Below are 24,026 nucleotides of genomic sequence, written 5' to 3' on the forward strand. Positions count from 1 at the left end.
TTGTTCTAAAAACATTCTGTTAATGTTACAGAGAATGTTTCTGTAATGTTTTCAGCGAGAAGTTTGCTTTGTGTTCAAAGAATATTCTCAGATAACATTCTCTAAAGACCTTCATAAAATGTTAAGTGAAAAATGTGCTTCAATATTATGCCCTAATGTTCTTGAAACAATCTCACCGATTTTCTTTGTGTTCACAATTTGTTCTCAGATAACGTATTCCAAAAACATTCAATAATCTGTGACCCAAAGAATGTTATCAAAACATCCTTTGAATGTTAAAGATAAAACATTATATAAATATCACCAGAATTTTCTTAAATAAAACATTTTGTGATTTGAGGTGTCAGAAGCATCCTGAAAACATTTTTTACATGTTGCTTTGAAAAATGTTGCTTCTTTGTTATTAAGTAACATTATGTGAACATTTTAGGGTAAAAAAAGATCAATAATTACTACTAATTAATTACTTTAAGAATATTATCAAAACATCATCTGAATGTTAAAGACAAAATGTTCTTCTTTCATTAATAGTTAACAAAAGGAACATTATTTAAATCAATAATATCCTTAAGATGTTCTTTGAATATAACACTCAGAACCTTGTCTTGAAACCAAATCAGAACTTATAGGGAATGTTGTGTGGGAACATTCTCTGCTAGCTGGGATATTCCTTGAACAATTCTTCAACACAATGAGGACTTACAACTTCATGGGATGTTTTTTGTTAAGGCACGTTTTTTTTAAATACAGCTTTGGAATAAAAGTTGTTGGAATGAAGGTTTTTATATTTCAAATATAACAATAAAAACAAAACGCACTTTAATGTGCTTTAATATATACTTCAAACTGGAAGATACAGTGCGTAAATTGAGGACTAACAGAATACAGTAGAAAACTACAGTAAATCCGGAAAAGGAAGAGGAAATGGTTCCTGCAGAGGTCACTGAGACCTCGCGGTGGCAGCCGGGACGTCGGCGGACTGTGTGCTGCTCAGGAAGGTGCGTGTCCCCAGTGTCCGCTCCGGTCGCCCGGTTAGGAATGAGCCTCACGGAACCGGTGTGTGCTGTTAAATCTGAAGAACCAGCAGCGGGGACCGTGGTCTGAGAAGAGTCATGGTTTGGCAGAGCTTCCAGCAGCAGTAACGTGAAGTTTGATTGAGCTAGCTGGCGTTAGCCCGCTTCGTTGATTCAGATCACGCTGCTAGGTCGTTAGCTTCAGTCGGTAGCTTCTTAGCTAGCCGGCTAGCTAGCTCGTTAGCTAGTCTCTGTGTGCTGCTGGTCGACCCAGTCACACAGCAGAGAACCAGACTGACTGTTGAACCCAACCTGCATCTCGGGACGAGGAGGAGGTGGTGGCAGGCGGGAGCTGGGAGAACGCGAAGGGGGTGGAAGTGAGTCAGGAGCGGCTGATGAGTTCAGACCAGAGCGGAGAGCCGCCGCTGCTGCAGGAGGAGGCTGATCCCGGACCGAAGACCGGTGGGAAGGACGAGGCTCTGCTGGGGAGCGAGGGAGGGTCAGGCGGCATGGTGAGTGAGGCCTTCGTTAGCTTGTGAGCTAGCTTGCTGGCTTGATAAGCGGCTGGAAACCTGTTAGCACAGTACGCCCCCCCCCCTCCCTGTGCGGGATGAATGATGATCATCGGGCAGTTAAAATGAACCCAAATTAAACACATATTGTTCTCCAGAGTCTCAGCTTTGATCGGCGTACTGCACATTATGTGTATTCACTTTCTGATAAGGTTTAAAGGTGAGGTGGGGTCGATTATCACACGAAAGTAGTCTTAGAAACCGCACATATGGTAGCATTTACCCGAATACCAACTTCTCTCTTCTCCAGGCGGATGAATTTACACACAGATCGTTTCTGCTGCAGCACCTTCACACAGTGAGCTAGAGCTAGCTTAGCCACGGTAACAGCAAGCTCATTAAGTAGTTTGCTGAGTAATCATTGGCCTGTAAGTTACGTTTTAATGCCGAAGGACAAAGCCCAAAATGTTACTTGAAACGATGAAGTGTTCATTTAGTTATCCTTGAGTTGTAGTTGATGGATGTCGATTATTGGCGGAAGGATAAACCTTCAATCACAAACCTTATCTGTTAGCTAATCGCGCTGCTAGCTCACTTAGCTAGCGCAGAGGCATGCGTTGCAAATACCTGGCCTGTGCTGCGCAGCGCAGTCAGCTGACATTACTTGGCTTGCAACGGCCTGTAACACAGAAGCATGCATTGTAACCAAGCGTGTCAAGTTGCACAGCCCGTAATTGATTGTTCTCCTTTTGAATGACACCTGGACCGAACCGTTCATTCATCTCTACCTGGAGGAGAGGAGAGTCTACAGACACACTGTGACCGGCAGCTGGATCTGTCAGGCCGGGTGCCTTTGCAAGGAAAGAGCTGGGTCTGTTAGCAGGTGGCAAGTGACAATGTCAAAGGATAAAGCTGGGGAACGTAACAGTCCATGGCGTTTTATGATTCTTGACCACCTGTCACCCACATCAGTTTAGATAAAACCAACTTACTTGACACTTAGCTCACATCCATGTCTGTGTGCCTTTAATATGTACAGTATGTGATCTATTCTTGGCCATAGATCATTGCAGGGTCAGGGCTTCTCCTGCCAGTACCCAGCCCTGTTAACACTAATGATAATAATAATAATTCATAGGATTTATATAGCGCTTTTCATAATACTCAGTCGCTTTACATAAGGTAAAAGTAAAACAGAACAAGGACAGAAGTGGGGTGGGGATAGAGGTTATGTGTTGTATGCTTTTTCTTTTAACAGGAAGGTCTTGAGGTGGTTTTTGAATGATTGAAGAGAGTCAGAGTTTTGGATGTGTGGAGGGAGAGAGTTCCAGAGACAGGGCAGCGATGGCAAAGGCTCTGTCCCACCAAGGAGATTGGCATCTGACGATCTGAGGCAGCGAGATCTTAACACTAAGAGTCAGATCAAATCCTTCAATCACGCACTATTATACATTTATTTTCTTTTTTAAACAGTTTTGCTTATTACACTTTTGTACACAAAGAGGTAATAGGTTCACAGTACTTATGAGTGACAGTGTTGAGAGATTTATATCAACAAACAAAAACACACGACATTAGAACACGGTGGTCAGTCTGGTCGTACTATGGATCATGGCTGTTGGTATGAATAGTAATCTCAGTCCTTAAAGCAGAGCAGGAGAGGGAAGACAAAAGAAGATACACTATAGAAGTACATACATCAATACAATAATTACAAGACTTTATTTAATTGACAAACAGAGGCCAGCAGCAGGACAGAGCAGGATCATATTCAGGAACAAGTGGGAAAATAATCTTCTAACTCCACACACCATTATAAATTTTCAACATTTTGTTTTCTTGCAGTAATATGCAGCATCAACACATATTACTAAACATACATACTAGACTCGCCAAGCTTCTGTAGTGGTTCTCCACTCAGAGGAAGACAGGGTAAAAGCCTCTAGAATCAAAAGGGGGTCTTCTGGATCTGTGTGGTCCATTCAGTGGAATTGTCTGGTGTCGTTTAAGGTACCATGGAAACAACTGTGTGCAGGTGTTCCCACCCCTTTTAGATTGCACCAGGTGATTTCAATGAGTAGCCCCTCAATAAAAGGTTGAAGGAATGTATTAGTAGCAGGTGTGCTTGGGTTGGCTGTTCATGCTCTTTGTCATCTATGGTTCATCATGTGGGCAGCAATTTCATCCTCTCTTTTAAAGTGTAATATACTGAAGGGAGATACATGTTCATTACTCTACCAAACTGGATTATACACCTTTGTTGGCGATTTATTTTAGTAATACAACTTGTATTCGAATTTTAAGACTTGGCTTGTTGGAGTGCAATATTTGCATGAGCATGAGGCAGCTTGTGTTTTGATGTTTTCCATCCCCATTGCTTTAATTGCATCATGTTCAACTCAGTTTTCCAGGTTGACCGTAATTGCCTAAAGTCATCGTCTCTTTCACTTGAGAGCTATTAGGTGAATATAATGTGCTGACGTTGCTCAGTGGTCGCTGCTTTCAGCTCAGTATTGGATCTAAGATGTACCTCAGAGTGTTTGTGTTGTAAACAAATGAGCTTGAAAACACTATGTGCTGTGGTATGGTTACAGTAGTCTTTGGACGAGTCTAATGCTTGACAGAAGACATGGCAAGTCTAGGCTGAATTACAAGAATGTTTAATGATATTTAGTGGAGTGTAAGATTCAGTTGCAGTTTTTACACATCACAACAAATCTGAATACAAACTAAATGTTTGATTGCAGACAAAATGTCCTGATTAGCAAATAGTGCTTTTCTTTTGATAAGCGTTGCTGAAACTTTCCTGATTATGCTGTTTCTCCTTTTGTAGGTCACCTCTAAGGGCGCTGGTTTGAACCCAAATGCCAAAGTGTGGCAGGAGATGCCCGTGGCTTCCAGTGAGGCTGTTACCAACAGTCCTCATTGGCCGCCCTCCGACATCAGTGAAGGTGAGATACACATCATCAGCAGATTTAATTCTTAACATTATGTAATACTGAAAGAGCTTTAAAGTTAATAGAAACATAGATACAGTGTAAAGCAAACACTCACATTCATGTTTATAATATAATCTTATATGTAAGGACAAACTTGGACTTTCCAAACCAACATGATGAAGTGGATTGCTGTTTGTTCTGAATGAAACTCCTTACCTTGTTCACAGGTTATTCTGAGTCCTCGTCCGCTGGGTGCAAGCAGTACACTGTGGGATTCACGGCCCTGGATGACAGCAGCTCCACAGCAACAGCTGAGATAGCAGTTAATGGAATGGACCCTCCAGAGTTGGGATTTTCCCCCGCCGAGCCCACCACAGGGACGTCAGGTCGGTCACGTCTCCGCTCACTAACTGAGACTGAAACAAAGATTTATTTTCTCTATGATCAAAGTAAAGTTTGGAAGGGGTGTAAATCTCACAAATGATCATGTATCATAATCAGTCTCCACAGTTTAAATACTCAATAGTTATGTCTCCAATATTCTCTCCATGGTAGCCATTCACACGGGTTTCATACCAGCTGATAACCCCAGCAGTTAATTTAATGATTGGGTGGAGCCTTTGGGTGAAATGAGAACCTGCAGACTGCTGGCTCTTGCTACCAAATGATTATACTTATTTCTGAGACTTTAATTGCCAAATAACCACGGCCTCTTCAGACCTACAAACACATGAGTGTTTTCCGGCTCAGTTGTACTCATTCAATAACCCTCACATGCATGTAAGACTAGATTCAGGATAGACCAGAACATCTGATAAGGATGGCCTGGCAGCCTACAAGGCACTGAGTCACTGCACAGGATTCTTGCTTTTAGCTGCATCATTGTACACAACTGTGCAGAAGGGAAAGCACAACAGTCCATAAACATAAAATAAGTTATGTCTGAGAAATCTCACCACAAATATAAGTGTGGTGGAAGTAAAGAGGATAATGGAAATGATCCACTCTGGTGCTGTCGGGCAGTGAAGTCGATAAAACTGCTAATGAACTTCTCAACTGCCGTCTCTTGTGAGTGTTAGTTTGACTATGCTGCCAGCTCTTAAAATAGTAGTGTGAGGATTTTATAACTGAACTATGACCGTGTGAAAGAAAGGCTTGTGTGGCTCTTTTAAGGTAAAAATATCTGACTTATGTGGACACATTAAAGAAAGTATAGGGTACAAGAATGCAGCTCTGCTAGAGTGCTAAACAGACTCTTAATTAAGCTCGTTGACACACTGACCATGACATGCTTAGTGTAATTCTGAAAACCCGGATCAGGGGACAGCTCTATCAATGATAAAACAAAGACTGAGCATTATGAGCCTCATAAAAGTTTTCTTTTCAGTGCAACAGGATGTTTTGTTTCCCTTCTCTGTAGACTCCAAAGCTGAAGAACAACCAATCTCCTCTGAGAATCTACGAGAGTCTCTGAAGAAAGAGCTTGAGTTCTATTTCTCAAGGTGAGAGCAAAGAACAGTCGACCTTTTCATACTTTAGGATTTGGAAAGTATCCCCAGAAGGCCAATTAAAAAGATGATTTTTCTTTTGCTTCTTCAGGGAGAACCTCTCTAAGGATTTGTACCTGATGTCCCAGATGGACAGTGACCAATTTGTCCCTATCTGGACTATAGCCAGCATGGAGGGCATCAAAGTCCTCACCACAGACATGGACCTCATCCTGGATGTGTTGAGATGTAAGTAGAAAGTTAAGGATCATGTTTTATAAGCAATCAATGTACCCTGATGTGTCTATATTGAATAACCTTGAATTTCCTCAGCCTCACCGATGGTACAAGTGGACGAAAAGGGGGAGAAGGTTCGTCCTAATCACAAGCGGTGTATTATCATTCTGAGGGAGGTCCCTGAAACAACACCTGTTGAGGTAAAATCAACTTGTTCATTCACTTAACAAAATTAATTCATCACAGGAAGCATGATCATGTTGTGGTTGTTGTTTTTCCCCCTTGTGTGAGACTACTCCTTTTCTGTTTAACAGGAAGTGGAGTCTCTTTTCAAAAATGACAACTGTCCAAAGGTGATAAGTGTTGAGTTTGCACACAACAACAACTGGTACATCACATTCCAATCAGACACAGATGCTCAACAGGTAATTGAAGTCAAATCAGGCTTCTCTCCACACTCTCCTGAGTATTCAGCTGAAATCCTGCTCTGTGAATGGCTTAATGAATTCAATGTTCTCCTCCCCAGGCTTACAAGTACTTGAGAGAGGAAGTAAAAACATTTCAGGGAAAACCCATAATGGTGAGTTTGCCAAAAGTCCTGAATCATTTTGGAAATGCCCCTTTTGTGAAGCTGTTTTTGGGTGTTTAACTGCGTTGTTTTTTTTCTGTGACGCGGACAGGCCAGGATAAAGGCCATCAACACATTCTTTGCAAAGAATGGCTACCGTAGCATGGACAGCAGCCTCTACGCTCAGCAGTCCCAAAGCCAGTCCCAGTACACTTCTCCTCTCTACATGCAGCACGTCTACCCCCAGCAGCAGTACCCTGTCTACGGCATCGTACCTCCCACCTGGACGCCTTCACCCACACCGTACTTTGAAACTCCTCTGGTGAGACACACTGCTATGACATAATTCACATTAATGCAAACCTATACTGGAATTCACTCCTAACACACCTCTGGTGAAAACGTTCACTTCTACAGTAGTTTCTTTAGATTTTTGTACCAGCTGTCTGAGCACCATGTTACTCTGAATCCGCACACAGCTGCCACATTATGGATGTGACGTCCCAGGAGACATGCACAGGTTCAATTCAAATGAGTCTTTTGAATTGTCAGGAGACTTAAGCACACAAACGTTTTGCATAACAAAGAGTTCGTGAAAAATGCATAGTATTTTCTTCAACTGTTTTACATCAGAGATGCATGGCATGGTTGAATCAGGACTGTGATCTTAATATATATTATAGTTATTACATTGTGAGCACAATGTTATATGATACAGCTTTAGCACAAGTTGTTTTTAAAAACAGGAACCTAGGGAAAGCATGAGAGAGCTGGCATTTATAGTAACCCTAATGGATGCATATAAGAATTTTAAAACCTAGGGTTATAAAATAGAAGAAATGTAATCTTACATAACAGTAAAAATAACTTTTTTTTTTTAAATCAAGGTCTTTTTGTTAACATATTACAAGAAAAGTAAACATAGTCATTTTCATCGTACAAACTTTTCTTTTTTCTCCCCTCTCCCCATGTCTCTTTACCAGTACCAGAACATAATTGCCAGAAATCAAAAGACAAAATGTCTATACATGTAAAAATAATAATAAAACATAAACACTCATATATATATATATATATATATATATATATATATATTTCTAGTTGGACAGTAAAAAATCACTCTTATCAATAAACTATAATATAATTACTTTAGTGCCACAACAAATAAGGTTATGAGCACCCAAATTTGTATTATTGTCTAGTTTTTGATCTTCAACCTGCACATGTGCTGGTGCAGAAAGAGTTATGCAACACAGGCCAACATTTTAAAAACTGTTAAAAGTATCAAAATAAATCAGTACAAGTTTCTTAAAATAGTGTCATCTGCAGACCGTGTGAGTTGTCTGTATTTCATGGTTTTCTTACTGTTATGGATATTTTATCGCAGTCTGCCATTAAGTAGTGGTGGGGAAATATAAATGGGAATGGTGACGCCGCTGTCTTTCTCCTGTCTAACAAATATTCATCAGACTTGTGCATCAATGACACAGCAGGAAGGCTTTACAAATCTGTATTAACAGAATGTTTGAAAAGTGTAATGTGTCATGCTCTTAAAGAGAAAATAGAGAAACACAGCTGGAAGGATCAAATGCTACATTTTCACTATTTTGTTTTTACTAGCAGCGTTCACTCTCAACTCAACTCAAACTTTATTTATAAAGCACGTTTAAAACAACTGAGGTTGACCAAAGTGCTGTACAGATCAAAAGCAGCACAAATGACAAACCTGAACAACTCAACCAGTTCCCAGACTTCAACAACTATCTCATCTTCATCCTGACGCGGCTCAAAACTGAAGACCTTCTCTCTACCTCTGTCATTTGATCCCAAGCTCCTTTTTGTCTTCTTCTTCCAGAAATGTAATCATTCTATCAGACATAAAAATAATGCCAATACTATACACCACTGTAAGGAAGATGAGTAATCCGTGCCTTTTTTTATGAACACAGAGGTAAATTACAAAATCTGAAATCTCTTGAAGAACACCAACAAACACCTTTTTTATCTGTTGTTGTCAGGATGGACCCTGACATATGTTTGATAATTGTCTAAAGCTTTTGTGATTTTTGATTACATTAACATTTATGTTGCTCTCTGGTTTTATTGTTTGAAGCTGAAACCCTCTGGAGCTCTCACTGTCCTGTCAGCCACAGTGATCTCTCTAGACTGGTTCATAGTTTTTCATTTGATGTGGTCCTTGGGTCACCTGTTGAATGAATATCTGCATCTTTTCCTTTGCAGGCACCGTTCCCCAACAGTAGCTTTGTAAATGGATTTGGCTCTGCTGGACACTACAAAACCGGTTCAAACTCCCTTAATATCACTCGCCCATTCAACAGAAACCGGTAAGAACTTTGTCAAAGTACTGTCTCTCACTCTGCAATTTTACCAACTGGAATGTTTGACCACTTGTGTCAGTGTTTGCATGGTGTGAACCGTGAGCATCAGATCATCTGCAATTTATATTTGTGTAGCGAAAATGTGACCTCACGAGGGATTTCACTCCCTGTCTTCTTACTGTCCCAACAGTGTCCCCCTCTATTCAAGAAAGAATGTAATAAATGCCTTCAGGTACAACTACCATACTGTCAAATAAGCTTCATCGCTACCCTCATCTCTTACCATACTGCAGCAGTCACATGACTGAATCCATGAAGGGGCCCATGCCCTCTGCCAGTCAGATTTAAAAAGCCATTAATCCTCTATCAGTGTGAGAAATGTTTGTTGCCAGGTAATGAACATCTTGGATTTGTCATGTCATTTGATAGATGTAGTCTGGCATACTACACGGCAACATCTGATTCTGATTAACTGGCTTTATAAGTTATGGCCTCCTTGGCTGCAAAAATGTCGTCCTCTTCATCAACATTACTACATGTAACAGTTCTCTTCATCCCAACTAACCGTCCATTTATTTGACTTTGACTCACTTCTTTTTCTTGGTTTAATGGCTGCTTTTTGTCAGTGATTGTATTTCTTTGTGAAATGTGGCAGTGTGATGTTTTATGTTTAACAAAGAGACTTTTAGAATACTCTTGGTCAACCAGCTGTCAAGCTTTCATATGTTTGCTTTAAATCTTTAGCAAAGAGACGACAACTTTGCAAGTTTTGTTCAGACTGTGAAAAAGCAGCTTCACAAAGACATAGTTTCTCACTGGATTGTTCTGAAGCCAGGCCCGATGATGAGATCAAGATGCGCATAGAGGGAACAGAGAAAGGAGTATCTGGCTTTGGTTCACTCTTTTGTCTTACTCATCTTCTCTCTTCTATCCTTCACTTCCAAAGTCAGGTGCTTCAATCTCATCCCAATGAGCGTTCAGATTATGAGATCTGAGGGTCAAAGATGATTCAGAACATCAAGTCTTGCAAATAATGCTGCTCATTTTTTTGACATCTGTCTGAAAGCGTTATTTGTGAGTCATTGCAATCTTGGTAGTCTTACAGGGTGTTGTCAGCTCTTTACATTGAGTTTAAATGTGTGCAGATTACCAGAAAAATAATTTGCTTACATAAGTGTCACCACTGCTTTAACCATTTGAGTGCCAATGTAGCCCAAAATCCCCCTCCATGTCTTCACCTCCATCTTGAGGACACAGCACGCTGTCTTGTTACTCCACCAGTGTTTCCTTTGGAACCAAGCTGCTTGTTATCGATACATTTTTTGAACAGATTTAGTCTTATAGATAATATTCATTGAAAATTAATTTAATATAGCCTGAAGCTTGATAACTGACTTAAAAGAGCTCCACTGGAAACACTGGTTTCTAGAAGAATCTGTTGGCAGTATAAATGTAGTGTTGACCCTGCCTATCTTAATTTCCCCCTCCCTAACAGAAACCACGTGAAGCCCCAGGTGAGAACAGGTGACGTGACCCCAGCGCCTATAACTCCTGTCCCATTGGAGAGTCTGACTGGATTGCGCAGTCCGCAACCCCCAACTCCTGTTGCTGCAGCAACCACTAATGCAGTCCAGTCGGCCTCAGACTTGAGCTCAGCGTTCTCTCATCTCTCCTCCTCTTCCTCCTCTCTGGACCCGAGTGATGACAGCAGCATGGCTGGACGGGGAAGGTAAACCTGTGGGAATGATGCTAGGCTGTAACAGCTGCTGGTAGTTGAATCTGATACACTCGACTGATGTTGAAAGACGGTTGACTAATGAGTTATTTCGTGTTTTAGACGGAGCACAACATACAGAGGAACCCGAAGGAGGCGAGAAGACGACCGGATTGCGGTAAAGAGAATATTTCACGGCATCTTTAGATGTTTGTTGAATTGAAAATAGGGTTGCAAAATTCTGGGAATTTTCAAAGTTGGAAACTTTCCATGGGAATAAATTGGAATAAACCAGGAATTTACTAATAGAAGGTTGGCTCTTTAATAGGGAACTTAAATATAGTTGGGGAAAATATATTTTAGCATAATCCTGACTAAAACAACCAGATTTCATGCAAGAAGATGCTTTTGTATTTGCATGTTAAATGGGACTTTTTTGGGATCGCATTTTGGTTAATTTTTGAATGGGTTGGGTCGGGGGGATGAGTAATATGTAACTCAACATTCATGTTCTTGTTCTTCAATGAAATAATTGATTGTTCACTTACTAAATAAATCAGTTTTAATTGTATTATTTTGGATGAATGTCTGCTTATAACAAAACAAATATTTATGCCTGGATATGATACCTTTCCATTAAATTACCTTCAATTCCCATAAATTCCCATGCAAAGTTTCCAATTTGGATAATTTCCAACATTCCCCAGCTTAACTTCCCATGGAAATTTACCAGAAACTTTCCAGAAATGTTCCACCCCTTTGCAGCCCTAATTGAAAACATGTACAATCTTGAGATCTTACTATTTTTGCCTGTCTATTTCTTTAGAGGCCCATACCGCTAGCAGAGGTCAAAGTTTCTCCCCCCAAGTTTGACCTGGCTGCTACCAATTTCCCACCTCTTCCGGGTTGTGTGGTCAGCACACAGGGGGAGCCGGTGCTGGAAAACCGAATGTCAGACGTTGTACGTGGCTTGTACAGAGACAAGGTAAGAAGAACTTGAAGTCCTATTGTTGCAGTTTCACTTAAAGTTTTGTTAACAGTGATCTCTGAGGTGTTCTTTTTCTTTCTTTTTGAAGACTGAACAAGCCAATAAAGAAGCCACTGTGAGCCCAGCTACAGGCCCAGCCCCGGTCACACAAGAGACTGTGGCTGTCTCGAGTCCAGCTCAGGCTGCCGTAAAATCTGCTACACAACCACTTGGACCTCCATCCACTGGGTATGACTGTCCCCGTTGACACTTTGTTTAATCACACCTTCATCTGTAACTTTTAGTACCAGAAGTGATTAATTAAATGTTTCTATGTCCTGTTCTGACAGCATCACTCGTCCGGAGAGAAGGGTTGAACGTGCGGAGCCCCCAGCTCCAGTTCCAAAAGCGACTCTACGTGCCCCAGTTCAGACAACTGTAAACCCATCTTCCCCCGCCTCCACCTCAACCACTTCTTCCTCACAGCCTGTGCCTGCCTCCAGGCCTCAACCCTCTGCTGCCTCAACCCCAGTGACACCCATCACGCCGGCCCCTGCTACAGCTCCTGTTTCCGCTCCTGCACAGGTTAAGATCTAGCTCTTTTTAATGGCATCTTCAAGCATTCGTCTTCCCGGTGATGATATCTATTGCGCAGAGGAGAGTGAGGTAGTGGACTGACTGGCTTTGGTTCTTTCCCTCTCTCTACTTTACTCCCTAAGTATTTCTCTCTACTTTTCCTCTCTGTTCTTTCCCACCTAAAGTCCAGGACGTTCACTCCCACCCCGATGAGCGTTAAGATTATGAGATCTGAGGGTTTGACAAAGTGGATCATACATAAAGGTAAAATGTTGGCTCTAATGTATAGCTGTTCTAACTTTGTGCGTTTTCCACAACCTGTTTAAGGAACCTCGAAAGCTCAGCTACGCCGAGGTTTGCCAACGGCCACCCAAGGACCCTCCCCCTGCTACCCCTACTCCAGCTTCCTCGGGCACCGCTTCGGGCCAGCCGCTACGCGAGCTGCGCGTGAACAAAGCGGAGGAGCCGGGCTCCAGCAGCGGAGACAAGCAAGAGAGAAGCCACGACAGGGAGGGAGGATGGGAATGCAAGGAGAGCCGGCCACCACGTGAACGTGACTCTCAAGGCTACTACCGCAGCAACGGCCCTAGAGGCAATGGGGGCCTCAAGTTTCGGGATCAGAGGCGCCCTCCTCCGGCTCGACGCAGCTCCCCCCAAGGAGGATACCGGCACACTGGCAAAGAGCAGAATATCCCACCAGTATCGCCAAAGTAAAAACTGATGATGAATAGAAAAAAGATGTATGAATATATACATGGATATATATAATTATATAAAAATGAATAACATAAAAGCAACAACATTATGGTAGCCACCTTCCCCTCCTGGAACTTGTCGAGAGAAAAGCTTTTAAAATGACATTAAGACCGGGACATCCAGGACTAACGGGCAAAATGACACCTGAAGAACTTTGAGTGATTTGAAAAGGAATATCTTATTCTGGCCTCCAGCAGTATGCTTAAACCAATTTAAGTGCGATTTATCTGGAGGCTCTCATTTATGCTCTGCTAGGGAGAGGTGGGATGCTGGGCCGCTTAAATGGCCCTCTACCTTTTTTTGATTTTAATGAATAGATGTCTGCAAGAACAATATGCACTAAGAAGAAAAGAACATGCATATATGTCATGTACATATACAAAGACATCACTAACACGCAATGAGACATCAGTTTGTTTTTTTCTTGTGTGCTTAGGTTTGCAAGTATGACTGAAGGGTTGACTGATGTCTGTGTATGCATTGATTGTTAAGCAAATGATTGAAGTGCTGCAGTGTGCTGTGGCACTGATGTAATGAAATGGATGATTATATTTGATTTTTACATCAGAGATTCAGAATCATTGTCCTGCAACTGGACAGTGTGATCTTCTAATGTATATTAATGAATTGTGTTCTATGGTGTGGAATTTTGATCCTGGTTCATAATTGGCTTAAATTGTATCAGTCCGATATCAGAAGCTGTTGACGTATGCCGCAGTCAGATGTGTGGTTTTGTTTGAAGCCGAAATCCACTTTGGGGGTGCTCGTTGGCCTATTAGCCACAGTGAACCTGCTCGCCTGGTCCAAAGTTTTTCGTGTTAAGTTTTTATCTCTCTGAACCGAACACTCTGATTTAGATCATTGTCATGTTGATAATCAGTCAGGTTCTCTGTTTACATGTTTGTTTGGGTGTTAGGTTGATGTTTTCTAAGAGAGAATAGGTTGAAAAGGTGAGATTTGACTGATCAGTGCGCCTGAAGGTTTAGGTGAGGTTTGGCTTTTCTACATCATCACAGGATATCCAGGTTAAGCTTATATCTGTGAATTGTTCTTAACAATGGCATAGTGTCAAAAATAGACAAAGGAGTGCTGTTAGCTAAAGATGATAGCTACGTAATATTTGGCAGCCAAGTTGTGGGTATAAAGAAAATTGGGACATTTTCACGTGCTATGTGCCAGCTGCCTACGATCATAGTGTGCTAGGATACAGTTTGATTTTTATTGACGAGGTCTGCTAAATGTAGTTTGGGGAACTTTTGGCCCAGTGAAACTGGATTTTGACAAAGCGTAGAGGTGTAGTTGCCGATGCTATATTGTAAAACCCTTCACTAGAAATGTGTGTGGGAGAATGTAACTGTTCTAGTACTGAATTTTCAGAGGGAGGTTTTGATCGCAGGTATCCACCAGATTGTTTTGTGCTTTTAGGGTGAGTTTGCTTGTTTGTTTTTATTGTTTATTTTTCTTTTCTTTTTTTAATTATTTTTTTTCTGAAAAACAAACAGATTGACTTAGAATTTGAAGTTTGACTCACTGTATGTATTGCTTTTTAAATTTATTTATTTTAATTCTGATGCACAACGCTTTTCTCCCAATCTTGGTAGGCTGGTTTCCCCAAAGTTGTGTGAAATCGCATTGGCAGAATAAAATCACGCATATGACATTTATATACTGGTCTGGATGTCAGCTGAGCGGAAAAAAAATACTTGATGCATTGACTTTGGGTTTAGAAATGCAGTAAACAAATAACCAATCACTGGGGTTGTATTTCTTTTTCATTAATGAGTATGAGCAGCTAGTGGATTAGTATAATTAAATAAATGCACTAACTTGTTTTTAAAAAAAAAAGAATCTTACTCATGAGTAATGTGAAATCATTTTAGAAGCATATGGTTGATGTTGACAGGCTTGCAAATACCTACAGGAATTGCTCCCCCCTCCATATGTTTGGGTTATTTTTTGTTAATTTGGGTCGGGGTGGCAAAAAGGAAATATAGTAATGGATAAACCAAGTGTTTGAGACACAATCCTAGAACTGTATGAAATGTCACCAAAAATAAATTATTTTGATTTGGCTTTCCAGTGTCTCATTTCTTTCAGCTGCTTTGTATTGTCTGCATACACAAAATGATTGTTTCACACAAATTAACAGCAAAACATTGAAGGGCACAAGGCCAGGTGATAAATTAATTTAAAGCACAACTTAAGCTTCTATACTAAATGTGTAATTTTAAGTCTAATTTTAACTTCCTAGTTAGGTTGTGTAGGGTCTAAAATTAAGAACGTGGGTGCAAGGCAGGCAAATTCACAGATGCGTTTCAAAATATTTAACATGCTATCATATTAAACTGAAAAGCAGCTCAGTGAGAATTATTGCTTGTAATCCGATTCAAGCATGTGAAGACAAAGGCTCAAAATACTGTCCAAGACTGACGGGGTAGATGAATTAATTTATAGTTTCAGCACATACTAGATCAACCATCCATGTCCATCCAATGAGTCTACTTAAAGACATTTAGTTATTTATATAGATTGTGCTAGGCAAATTAAATGAGTGAAGAAAAAATAGGTGTTCTTATCACTGTTGGAAATGTATATGTAAGTTTCCCAATTTATCCTTTGGTTTTTGGACTCGCAGTGATAACATGACTAATTTGGTACCATGAGCAGTGGTGGACAAAGGACACAGCTTCATTACTTAAGTCAAAGTATAGATCCACCATGTTAAATATTATTCCAATACAAGTGAAAGTTGCTCTGTCAGATTATTACTTGAGTTAAAGTACTGAAGAACTTGCTTTTAAAAATACTTAATTATTCAAAGTACTTCTTATAAAATCTTAAAACATTGTATTTTCACAATACATAAATGCAGTCAAGACTACATAGGAGTACATTATGTTACATCATGTTTATTTAGAAACCATTACTTGAAATCTTTAAAAACTATACCATGGAATAAAAACAGACTAAGTTACTCAAAGCACAGACAACTTAGTTTGAAATGTTCATCTGGAATGAAACAAATGTGACATAGTGAATTTTTGTGCAGAGTGGGAAACAGGGAGAACATTTCAAACGTTACATATCATTCTTAATTTCAAAAACCTCTAACACGGATTGAAGATATGACCATGGATGCTCAGGTGGAGAATTGTAGACATCATTACCACCTTTAGATGAACTGCCTGATCTGAGTGATGCTGTGTTTGCTCCACGTTCAACCGTGGAGACGCACGATATACTGGTATGGCTAAACCACTGAGACAAACAGAACTACACAAACACATTTTACTGTCTTAGGGATCAGATTTCAGAAAAGAGAAGGACATTCATGAGCTGACTTCAAAGCTAAAGTAGAGAGTAACTAGAGCACTGATAGAAATGTAGTGGAGTCAAGAGTACAATAATTGTCTTCTGAATGTAGTGGAGTAAAAGTAATAAGTTTCCCCCAAAAAATAAAACTCAAGTAAAGTACAGAAACTCAAAAACTGTACTTAAGTACTGTACTCAAGTACATTTACTTTGTTACTGTCCACCACTGTGTATATGTAAGTTTCTAAATATATCTTTTGGTTTTTTGACTCGCAGTGATAACTCGACTAATTCGGTACCATGAGATCAATCCGATGTATGATCGGGAAAAGATTCATTCTGAAAAAATATCAGCTAAACTTCACCGGGGTCTGTCTGACCTGTGTGCAGTAATGGACACACGTGTTTCTCTCAACATGGTTATGAGCTAAAGACACTCGTGGCACGTGTTGGATGCCTGCGGTGTCGCCTTGTCATACATGGCTATATTGGGACAGTCAATACATTTAGCAAGGCCGTGCCTAGTTGTCGGGCACCATGATGACTTCTTCTGAGGAAAACATGAGGTAACTTCAAATTGTCGCAGATTACAATCACAGCGCTGACACAGTATGGTTTAATTACAGCGAGTACAGGCTGAGGCAGAGGGCGTGGCCTCATGTGGTGACGTGCTGTGTTTATGTCAAAGCAAGCAGAAACAGTCAAAACGGTAACCTGTCGGACCTTCACACCATACACGGTACGTTCTCACTAAAGCAGCGTTTATTTGACATCTTTTGAGGTGAAGGACATTTGGAAACGTCTCCAGAAACATTTTAAATGAATGTCATATGTTTTTTTTTTTTGCTGAACATTGTCGATTTCTGCTAGCTTCTCGGTGCTAGCGTTAGCTTGCTCGTAAGCTAACTTGGTGCTGCTAGCTGCCGGTGAAAACATAGCAAGGGTTTATTTTCCCCTTAACCCGGACTGTGGGCTGATTGTTGCATGCCAAGTGGATATGCTGGCTTGGATATTAACGTTCAAAACTCGTTTTAAAACCACCGTCACTGTAGCAAACTATTCAGCTCTCTTTGTTGTTCTTGCAAAGTGAGCTAACGTTAGCTGTCAATACCAGTCAGCTGTTTACGATTACAGATATATTGAATATTCTGCTTAAATTAGCCCAAGTACAATAACGTTACCCATAAAGGTTTACAACAGTACAAACACACGCTGGAGATTGCAACATAGTATTTTTAAACAAGATTATTTATGTGGATTTGTTGGATATTCAATCAGACTTTATTTATAAAGCGTTTTTCGTACAATGACATTGTAACACAAAGTGCTGTACATAAAAACAACTTAATATGGAATACATTAAGAAAAAGAACTGAGGAAACCCTCTCATGATATCTTAATGAGGAAACACTGGAGGTGAAATAAGATGTTAAAACCATAGACTGTGGTTAAAACTCAACACAGGAAATTAAAATCACCAAAATAAAATTAATTTCTAAGATAATAAAAAACAAAAATATGAAACCATTAAAGGAAAATAAGATGCTATACTTTAAATACATTTAAAAAATAAATAGATAAGTACATAAATAAATAAAGTAGTATAAAAGTGACTTAAAGTTGAATTAGATAATAAATAAATCATTAAATAAAACTGCTAAGAATAAAACTTAGTTAAAAGCAAGACTAAAAAAGGTAGGTCTTGAGTTTGCTTTTAAAAATATTGATGCTCTATGCAGCCCTCAGATCTTCAGGTAGGTCGTTCCACAGGCATGGGCCGTGATAATAAAAAGCTGCCTCACTGTGGGACTTAGCTCTTACTTTTGGTACAATTTAAAGTCCACTACCTGAAGACCTGAGGGCTCTCACTGGCTCTAATAATAAAAGCAAATCTGATAAATAAGAAGGGCCGAGACCAAAAAGAGATTTAAAAAACAATAAAATAATCTTAAAATCTATTCTAAAAGATATTGATTATAACTTTGTGGCAATATGCAGTTGTCATCATTTGTGAGTGACTGATATTTTGCTTACAAGATCAAAAACAAATTTACCTCTAAAAACATGATTCTCTGGATTTTGACATTATGTAGATTAAAAAAAGGCTGATTATGTAATCTCATTGTTATTTAAAAGTCAGTTAGTGAACTTATAAGACATTTGCATAGCCAATGCTGTTTTTTGTATCAAATTAATTTAACATTTTGTATTTTATAGATATCTGCCATGGTCAAAGTCCCTAAATTTACAATGACACATTATACAAAGTGCCATGTTAGTATAGTTTGGTTGGAACAAGTACATACCTATCTAAAAGCAACACACAACTTGCCTTAAAGTATAATATCTTGTGGTTTTAACTCAAACTTCTTGTAAAATGTGTTTCAGTGTGCCCGAGTGTCACCCCTGTCTGGGTGACATGGTCCTCAGTTATACATGAGCTCTACTATGTGGTACATCATGCAAAGCATTCAAAGTAAATACTCCTTGTCCGAGCGGCTCATCCGCACCATCGCAGCTATCCGATCATTCCCACACGACAATGTAGAGGATCTCATTCGCAAGGTAGGCCTGTTTATTCACCAGTATGAATTAAGATTGTCTCTTTCTGTGTCATCAGTTATATTGACATAGTTATCTTTTCCATGCTCAAGGGTGCTGATGTGAACCGGATGCATGGCACACTGAAGCCCCTGCACTGTGCCTGTATGGTCGCTGATGCTGACTGTGTGGAGCTCCTGTTAGAGAAGGGGGCAGAGGTATGTTTTATATGACCATCTCTTCACTTTGAAAATGTGGGATTGTAGTCAGAGTTGAACTTTGCCTTTGGGAAAGGGAAATAACTATGAACCATTGAAATGTACTACCCACCAAGCAGGGGCTTTTCATGGGGAGATTATCTACCCTGAACTAAATTTAGACCCTGGTTCCTCCGGTCGAAACGCAAGTAGTTCAGGGGTAAAGTCCTTAGTTCCTGGGTAAAGTTCCTGCGGTAGATAAACGTCTATACTCTCTCTTAAACTCTGCCTCTTCATTATTGAAATGCCTCCCCACAAACATTTTTCCTTCCATTATTTCTGTTTGATGGAATTAATACATTTTCACCAAGATTTAAGCTATAATTTTGTTTTGTGGCAACACAAGTTGTGCTATAACAGTTTAGGCTTCTTCCTGACCTTTAAATGTGCTCTGTGTTATTCTGGTTGACCTTACAGCACCCACGGTCTATATTTTACTCTGCCAAGCCCTCTTGCACTGAGTGCTGCTGCAAACACGCTGTATATGAAACCGCACAGCAGGTGCACAGTCCATGCACTTAACAGCTTCAACTTTATACAACTTTGGGTCTTTAACAACTAAATTTGGAATTGGAAACTTTCCATGGGAATAATGGGAATTATGGGAATTTATGGGAATTAACTGGGAATTGAGGGTAATTTAATGGAAAGGTATCATATCCAAGCATAAATATTTGTTTTGTTGCAGACATCCATCCAAGATAATACAACTAAAATAGATTTATACATGTGCAATATGTTTTTTCTACTCATCTTCTCAGTTCTGTTCTGTACATTGTTTTATGCCTATGCTACAAGTCTGTGCACATTTTCACTGCGTCACTGGTTTTGTAAATATTTGGAAATGTACTTATTTAGTTGTGTATACGCCGAAAGATATGCTTATTTTTACTTTATTTTGAATTGCTTATAACTTTTTAACAATTGCTATATATGCTCTTGCTTACTTTATACTGTTTTGCACTGTCTACTTTGCTGCTGTAACACTTAAATTTCCCCGTTGTGGGATGAATAAAGGATTATCTTACCTTATCTTATCTTATCTTATATTTGTTTTTGTTATAAGCAGACATCCATCCAAAATAATACAATTAAAACAGATTTATTTGTAAGTAGAACTTTATCAAGTGTTAAATATTTTATTGAACAATCAATTCTTTCATTGAAGAACAAAAACATGAATGTTGAGTTAAATATTACTCATCCCCCCGACCCAACCCATTCAAAAGTTAACAAATGCAATCCCAACATAGTCCCATTCAAAATGTTAAATAAAAAGATGAAAAGAGCATGTTCCCTCAAGCTTCTCAAGCCTAGCCTCTGCAGGATTCTAGAAATTATCTGTGATGCAGTGTTCTATGTGATTTGAGGAATAGCATAGATATTCAACTGTACTTAAATGAAATCTGGTTGTTTTAGTCAGGATTATGATAAAATATATTTCCCCCAACTATATTTACGTTCCCTATTAAGAGCCAACCTTCAATTTAGTCAATTCCTGGTTTATTCCCATAAATTCCCGTTTATTCCCATGGAAAGTTTCCAACTTTGAAATTTCCCGGAATTTTGCAACCATAGTTGTAAGCAATTTAGCATTAGTTTGCTCCTAACATTACATTTCCTTTATTAGGTGAATGCTTTGGATGGATACAATCGCACAGCACTTCACTATGCAGCAGAGAAAGATGAGAGCTGCGTGGAGCTGCTGTTGGAGTACGGAGCCCAGCCAAACGCTCTGGATGGTAACAAGGACACTCCACTGCACTGGGCAGCCTTTAAAGACAACCCAGAGTGTGTGAGGGCCCTGCTGGAGAGTGGGGCCTGTCCCAATGCCCGGGACTACAACAATGACACGCCTCTGAGCTGGGCAGCAATGAAAGGCAACCTGGAGAGTGTCAAAGTGCTTTTAGACTATGGAGCCCAGGTCCATGTGACCAACCTGAAGGGCCAAACCCCCATCTCTCGACTGGTGGCCCTGTTGGCCCGTGGCCTGGGCACAGATCAAGAGGAGGAGTGCCTAGAGCTGCTGTGCCGGGCAGCAGGGCGGTTTGAGATCAGACGGGCTGACGGCACACTTCCCAGGGAGCTGAGTAAGGATCCCCAGCTGCTGGCGAGGCTCACAAACATGGTGGCTCAGGCTCCAACGCTTCGCTCACTGGCCCGCTGTGCCGTCCGGCAGAGTCTTGGAGTCCAGTTTCTCCCTACTGCTGTTAAAGAGCTTCCTTTACCAGAGACTATAAAAGATTATCTACTGTTGAGAGACTGAGTTGATGCTGCCATTGGCTGATTATTAAACAGATCACCACACAGCAATTTTTTGGCAAGGAAGTGTCTGCATTGAGTTATAGGACAGTGGCCCCTCATTAGTTTAAACTTTGTGCAAATAAATGTAGATTTGTGAATTGAGAGAGCAAAGTGAGTGGAGCGGATTGATAAGTCTGGTTAGTTTCAGTTAAACAAAATGCACATGTCAATGTTTAAATTCATACAAGGTTTAAAAAGTTATGCAATGTCTTGGAACACAGTTCTGGCCTTTGAAAAAAGAAGTCTCCATGCAACAATGTTTTGTTAGCCCATCCCGCATGCAGTACAGAAAGAAAGCATCAAATCCGAATTGTTTAACTGTTGTTGAAACAAGCTAGATGTGTCTAATCCCACTTTCCAAGCTGTTCACAGAGGGCCTGAGCATCTCTGTGATTTTATTTTGGCTTATTCTTTTTTTTTGTCTCTAAATTTGACAGGACATTGTAAAAAATGAAAAAAGCAGACCCACAGTGGTTTATTGCAGAGCATTAGGAAAATGTTGAATATTGAGTTTGTTAGTATATTAGTTATTGGCCATAGCAACATTAAACTTTGATGTAAAATAGGTTTGAAATGAGATGTATTTGTGCAATGACGCAGACTGACCATGGATTGTGCAAGACGATTTAGTTTCTAACAACTGGTGCTCAATAACATTTGACATGTTATTTACTTTATATGACATTGGAGTGGTCATCTCTCTCTTAATAATGTCCCAGGTAAACGTATAATCATAGCCATCTTTAAATACCAACAGTAAAATACAACAAATGCATTAAAAAGTCTGCAGAATATTTGGATTATCTCATTTGTTTCTCACTTAGCTCCAGTATGTGACAGGCACATTCCTCCTCTAGACCTCTGAGAAAGTTAAATGTCTAGACTGGATGATGAATCGGTCAACATGCCTGCTGTCACGTGTAATTTACTATTTATTTGAGCTTCTTTTAGTGAAGGGTGCAGTTGCCAAGCAAGAATTTTGTTTCCTTTTTTACTTGGGATGTTCTTGGTCTTAACTTGAAAGCTTCAAGGTTGCTCCCTGGTCCAACATTTTGCAGCATATAATTAAAATGTATTTACTTTAAATTAAATGTTAGAATGTTAGAACCAAGAATGGCATGATGTCTATGTTTTTGTCCTTATGGAGTCACTGAAAAGCTTGCAAAATGTACTTCTGTTTTTTGTATGGGATCTGTTTAAAATCTGTTTCTGTGCTTGAGTTTGTTTGCTTGTTCTGCTGCTGTGTTTAAAATTAACCCCTTAGATTATGTCTTGTGTACACCTGCAAAAGTGCTTTTTTCTCTTTGTCAATGTACTGAAAGTAAATGCCTTTATATTAACGTATTCTTTCCTTGCATTTTCTTCACAAAAGTGGGAACTTCACTTTAAGCTGTCACCAACATTTTATAACTAAGCCCTATTATTCAAATAGCACTGCTGAGACACGATCACTCGGTCACATTTACATGATCATCCTGCTTCATACTGTGTTATATGCATGGGCCTTTAGTCACAGCTGACATTTTCACTTGCTATAGGGTCTAGGTGTCATTAATAAGATTAGCACTGGCTCTGTTTTGTACAAGTGTACCAGTGAGACAGCATGCACAATACCATCACTGTTAAGCCCAACCTGCTAAATGGAACTCAGCCATTATTAATCTTATCTACACCTGGGCTTCTTCTGTAAGCCTTCCTGTTATGAACCAGTTGCATAAACCAGTTATCAAGCATCTGCTCTTCTGACAAAGTGTATGTACACACGTGAAGAACATCAAATCAGTGTTTCTATGCCTTTATTTCCATGTCACCTACTGATCATACCCAGGCTTAACATCTTAACCCTCCTGTTATGTTCGTTTCTCTGGAACAACTATAATGTTCCTGGGTCAATTTGACCCGGGGCATATTCAATTATCCAAAAGTGTCAGAACCCCCCAAAAAAACAATACACGTATTTTTAAATTAAATTTTTAACTCCAACAATACTAACCATTTAAGTCAACCCATTGGTGTTCTTTAATTCTCAGATCATGGTTCAATAAGAATAACTCACTCGTTTTTAATTTAAATTAATGTTAAAACTTTCTAAATGTACATTGGAAAGTCCTAAATATAAATACAATAGTTTTACATGACATAGATATTGTTTATTTTATTTTACATTTTGAATTTTTTTATTTTAATGAAGTGATGTTGATAAATTAACATGACACCTCTTCTGTCACATGCTGCCCAGATTTTCATGCTGCATTTATCCGGTTTGGAAGGCATATATTGCCTAAAATAGACTTTAAAAGGGGTCAATTTGACCCGCAAAATAACAGGAGTGTTAAGTAACTCATAAAATTATCAGCACTCAAAAATGTGTGTAACTCCTTACATTTTAAGTTGGTTTGGGATCGTGAGGACTTAACTGAGTGAAATTGTATCTTATTGCTAGTGACGACTGCATACAGCTGTGATCACTTGTTGCCTGTATGATTACAGTTTCCCTGCACTCA

General features: G+C 39.6%; 2 protein-coding genes across 8 annotated transcripts; both read left to right on the top strand.

Moving 5' to 3' along the window:
- The first annotated feature begins 940 nt into the window (after positions 1-940).
- On the top strand, positions 941-15,181 carry LOC117821484 (la-related protein 4). Of its 5 annotated transcripts, XM_034695797.1 has the most exons (18): positions 3,680-3,693; positions 3,929-3,987; positions 4,359-4,476; positions 4,692-4,850; positions 5,885-5,966; positions 6,064-6,200; positions 6,285-6,388; positions 6,503-6,613; positions 6,715-6,768; positions 6,869-7,078; positions 8,998-9,101; positions 9,286-9,327; positions 10,591-10,824; positions 10,933-10,987; positions 11,636-11,794; positions 11,886-12,025; positions 12,127-12,361; positions 12,680-15,181. In XM_034695797.1, exons 3-18 carry the CDS (start codon positions 4,410-4,412, stop codon positions 13,064-13,066), a joined length of 2,280 nt encoding a protein of 759 aa, XP_034551688.1. In that variant the 5' UTR covers positions 3,680-3,693; positions 3,929-3,987; positions 4,359-4,409; the 3' UTR covers positions 13,067-15,181. The 5 variants fall into 5 exon arrangements, with proteins under 5 accessions (XP_034551685.1, XP_034551686.1, XP_034551687.1 ...); XM_034695794.1 differs by lacking the exons at positions 3,680-3,693; positions 3,929-3,987 and adding an exon at positions 941-1,525; XM_034695796.1 differs by lacking the exon at positions 3,929-3,987 and having other exon boundaries at positions 3,656-3,693.
- A 1,603-nt stretch (positions 15,182-16,784) lies between these two features.
- Positions 16,785-22,862, top strand: asb8 (ankyrin repeat and SOCS box containing 8). Of its 3 annotated transcripts, XM_034696489.1 has the most exons (5): positions 16,787-16,986; positions 17,109-17,159; positions 18,809-18,985; positions 19,075-19,179; positions 20,849-22,862. In XM_034696489.1, the coding sequence occupies exons 3-5, from the start codon at positions 18,857-18,859 to the stop codon at positions 21,482-21,484; spliced, it is 870 nt and encodes a 289-aa protein (XP_034552380.1). In that variant the 5' UTR covers positions 16,787-16,986; positions 17,109-17,159; positions 18,809-18,856; the 3' UTR covers positions 21,485-22,862. The 3 variants fall into 3 exon arrangements, with proteins under 3 accessions (XP_034552381.1, XP_034552380.1, XP_034552382.1); XM_034696490.1 differs by lacking the exon at positions 17,109-17,159 and having other exon boundaries at positions 16,785-16,986; XM_034696491.1 differs by lacking the exon at positions 16,787-16,986 and having other exon boundaries at positions 16,993-17,159.
- Positions 22,863-24,026: the final 1,164 nt, after the last annotated feature.

This window comes from Notolabrus celidotus, chromosome 11 (assembly GCF_009762535.1).
Source record: "Notolabrus celidotus isolate fNotCel1 chromosome 11, fNotCel1.pri, whole genome shotgun sequence".
Taxonomy (NCBI): domain Eukaryota; kingdom Metazoa; phylum Chordata; class Actinopteri; order Labriformes; family Labridae; genus Notolabrus; species Notolabrus celidotus.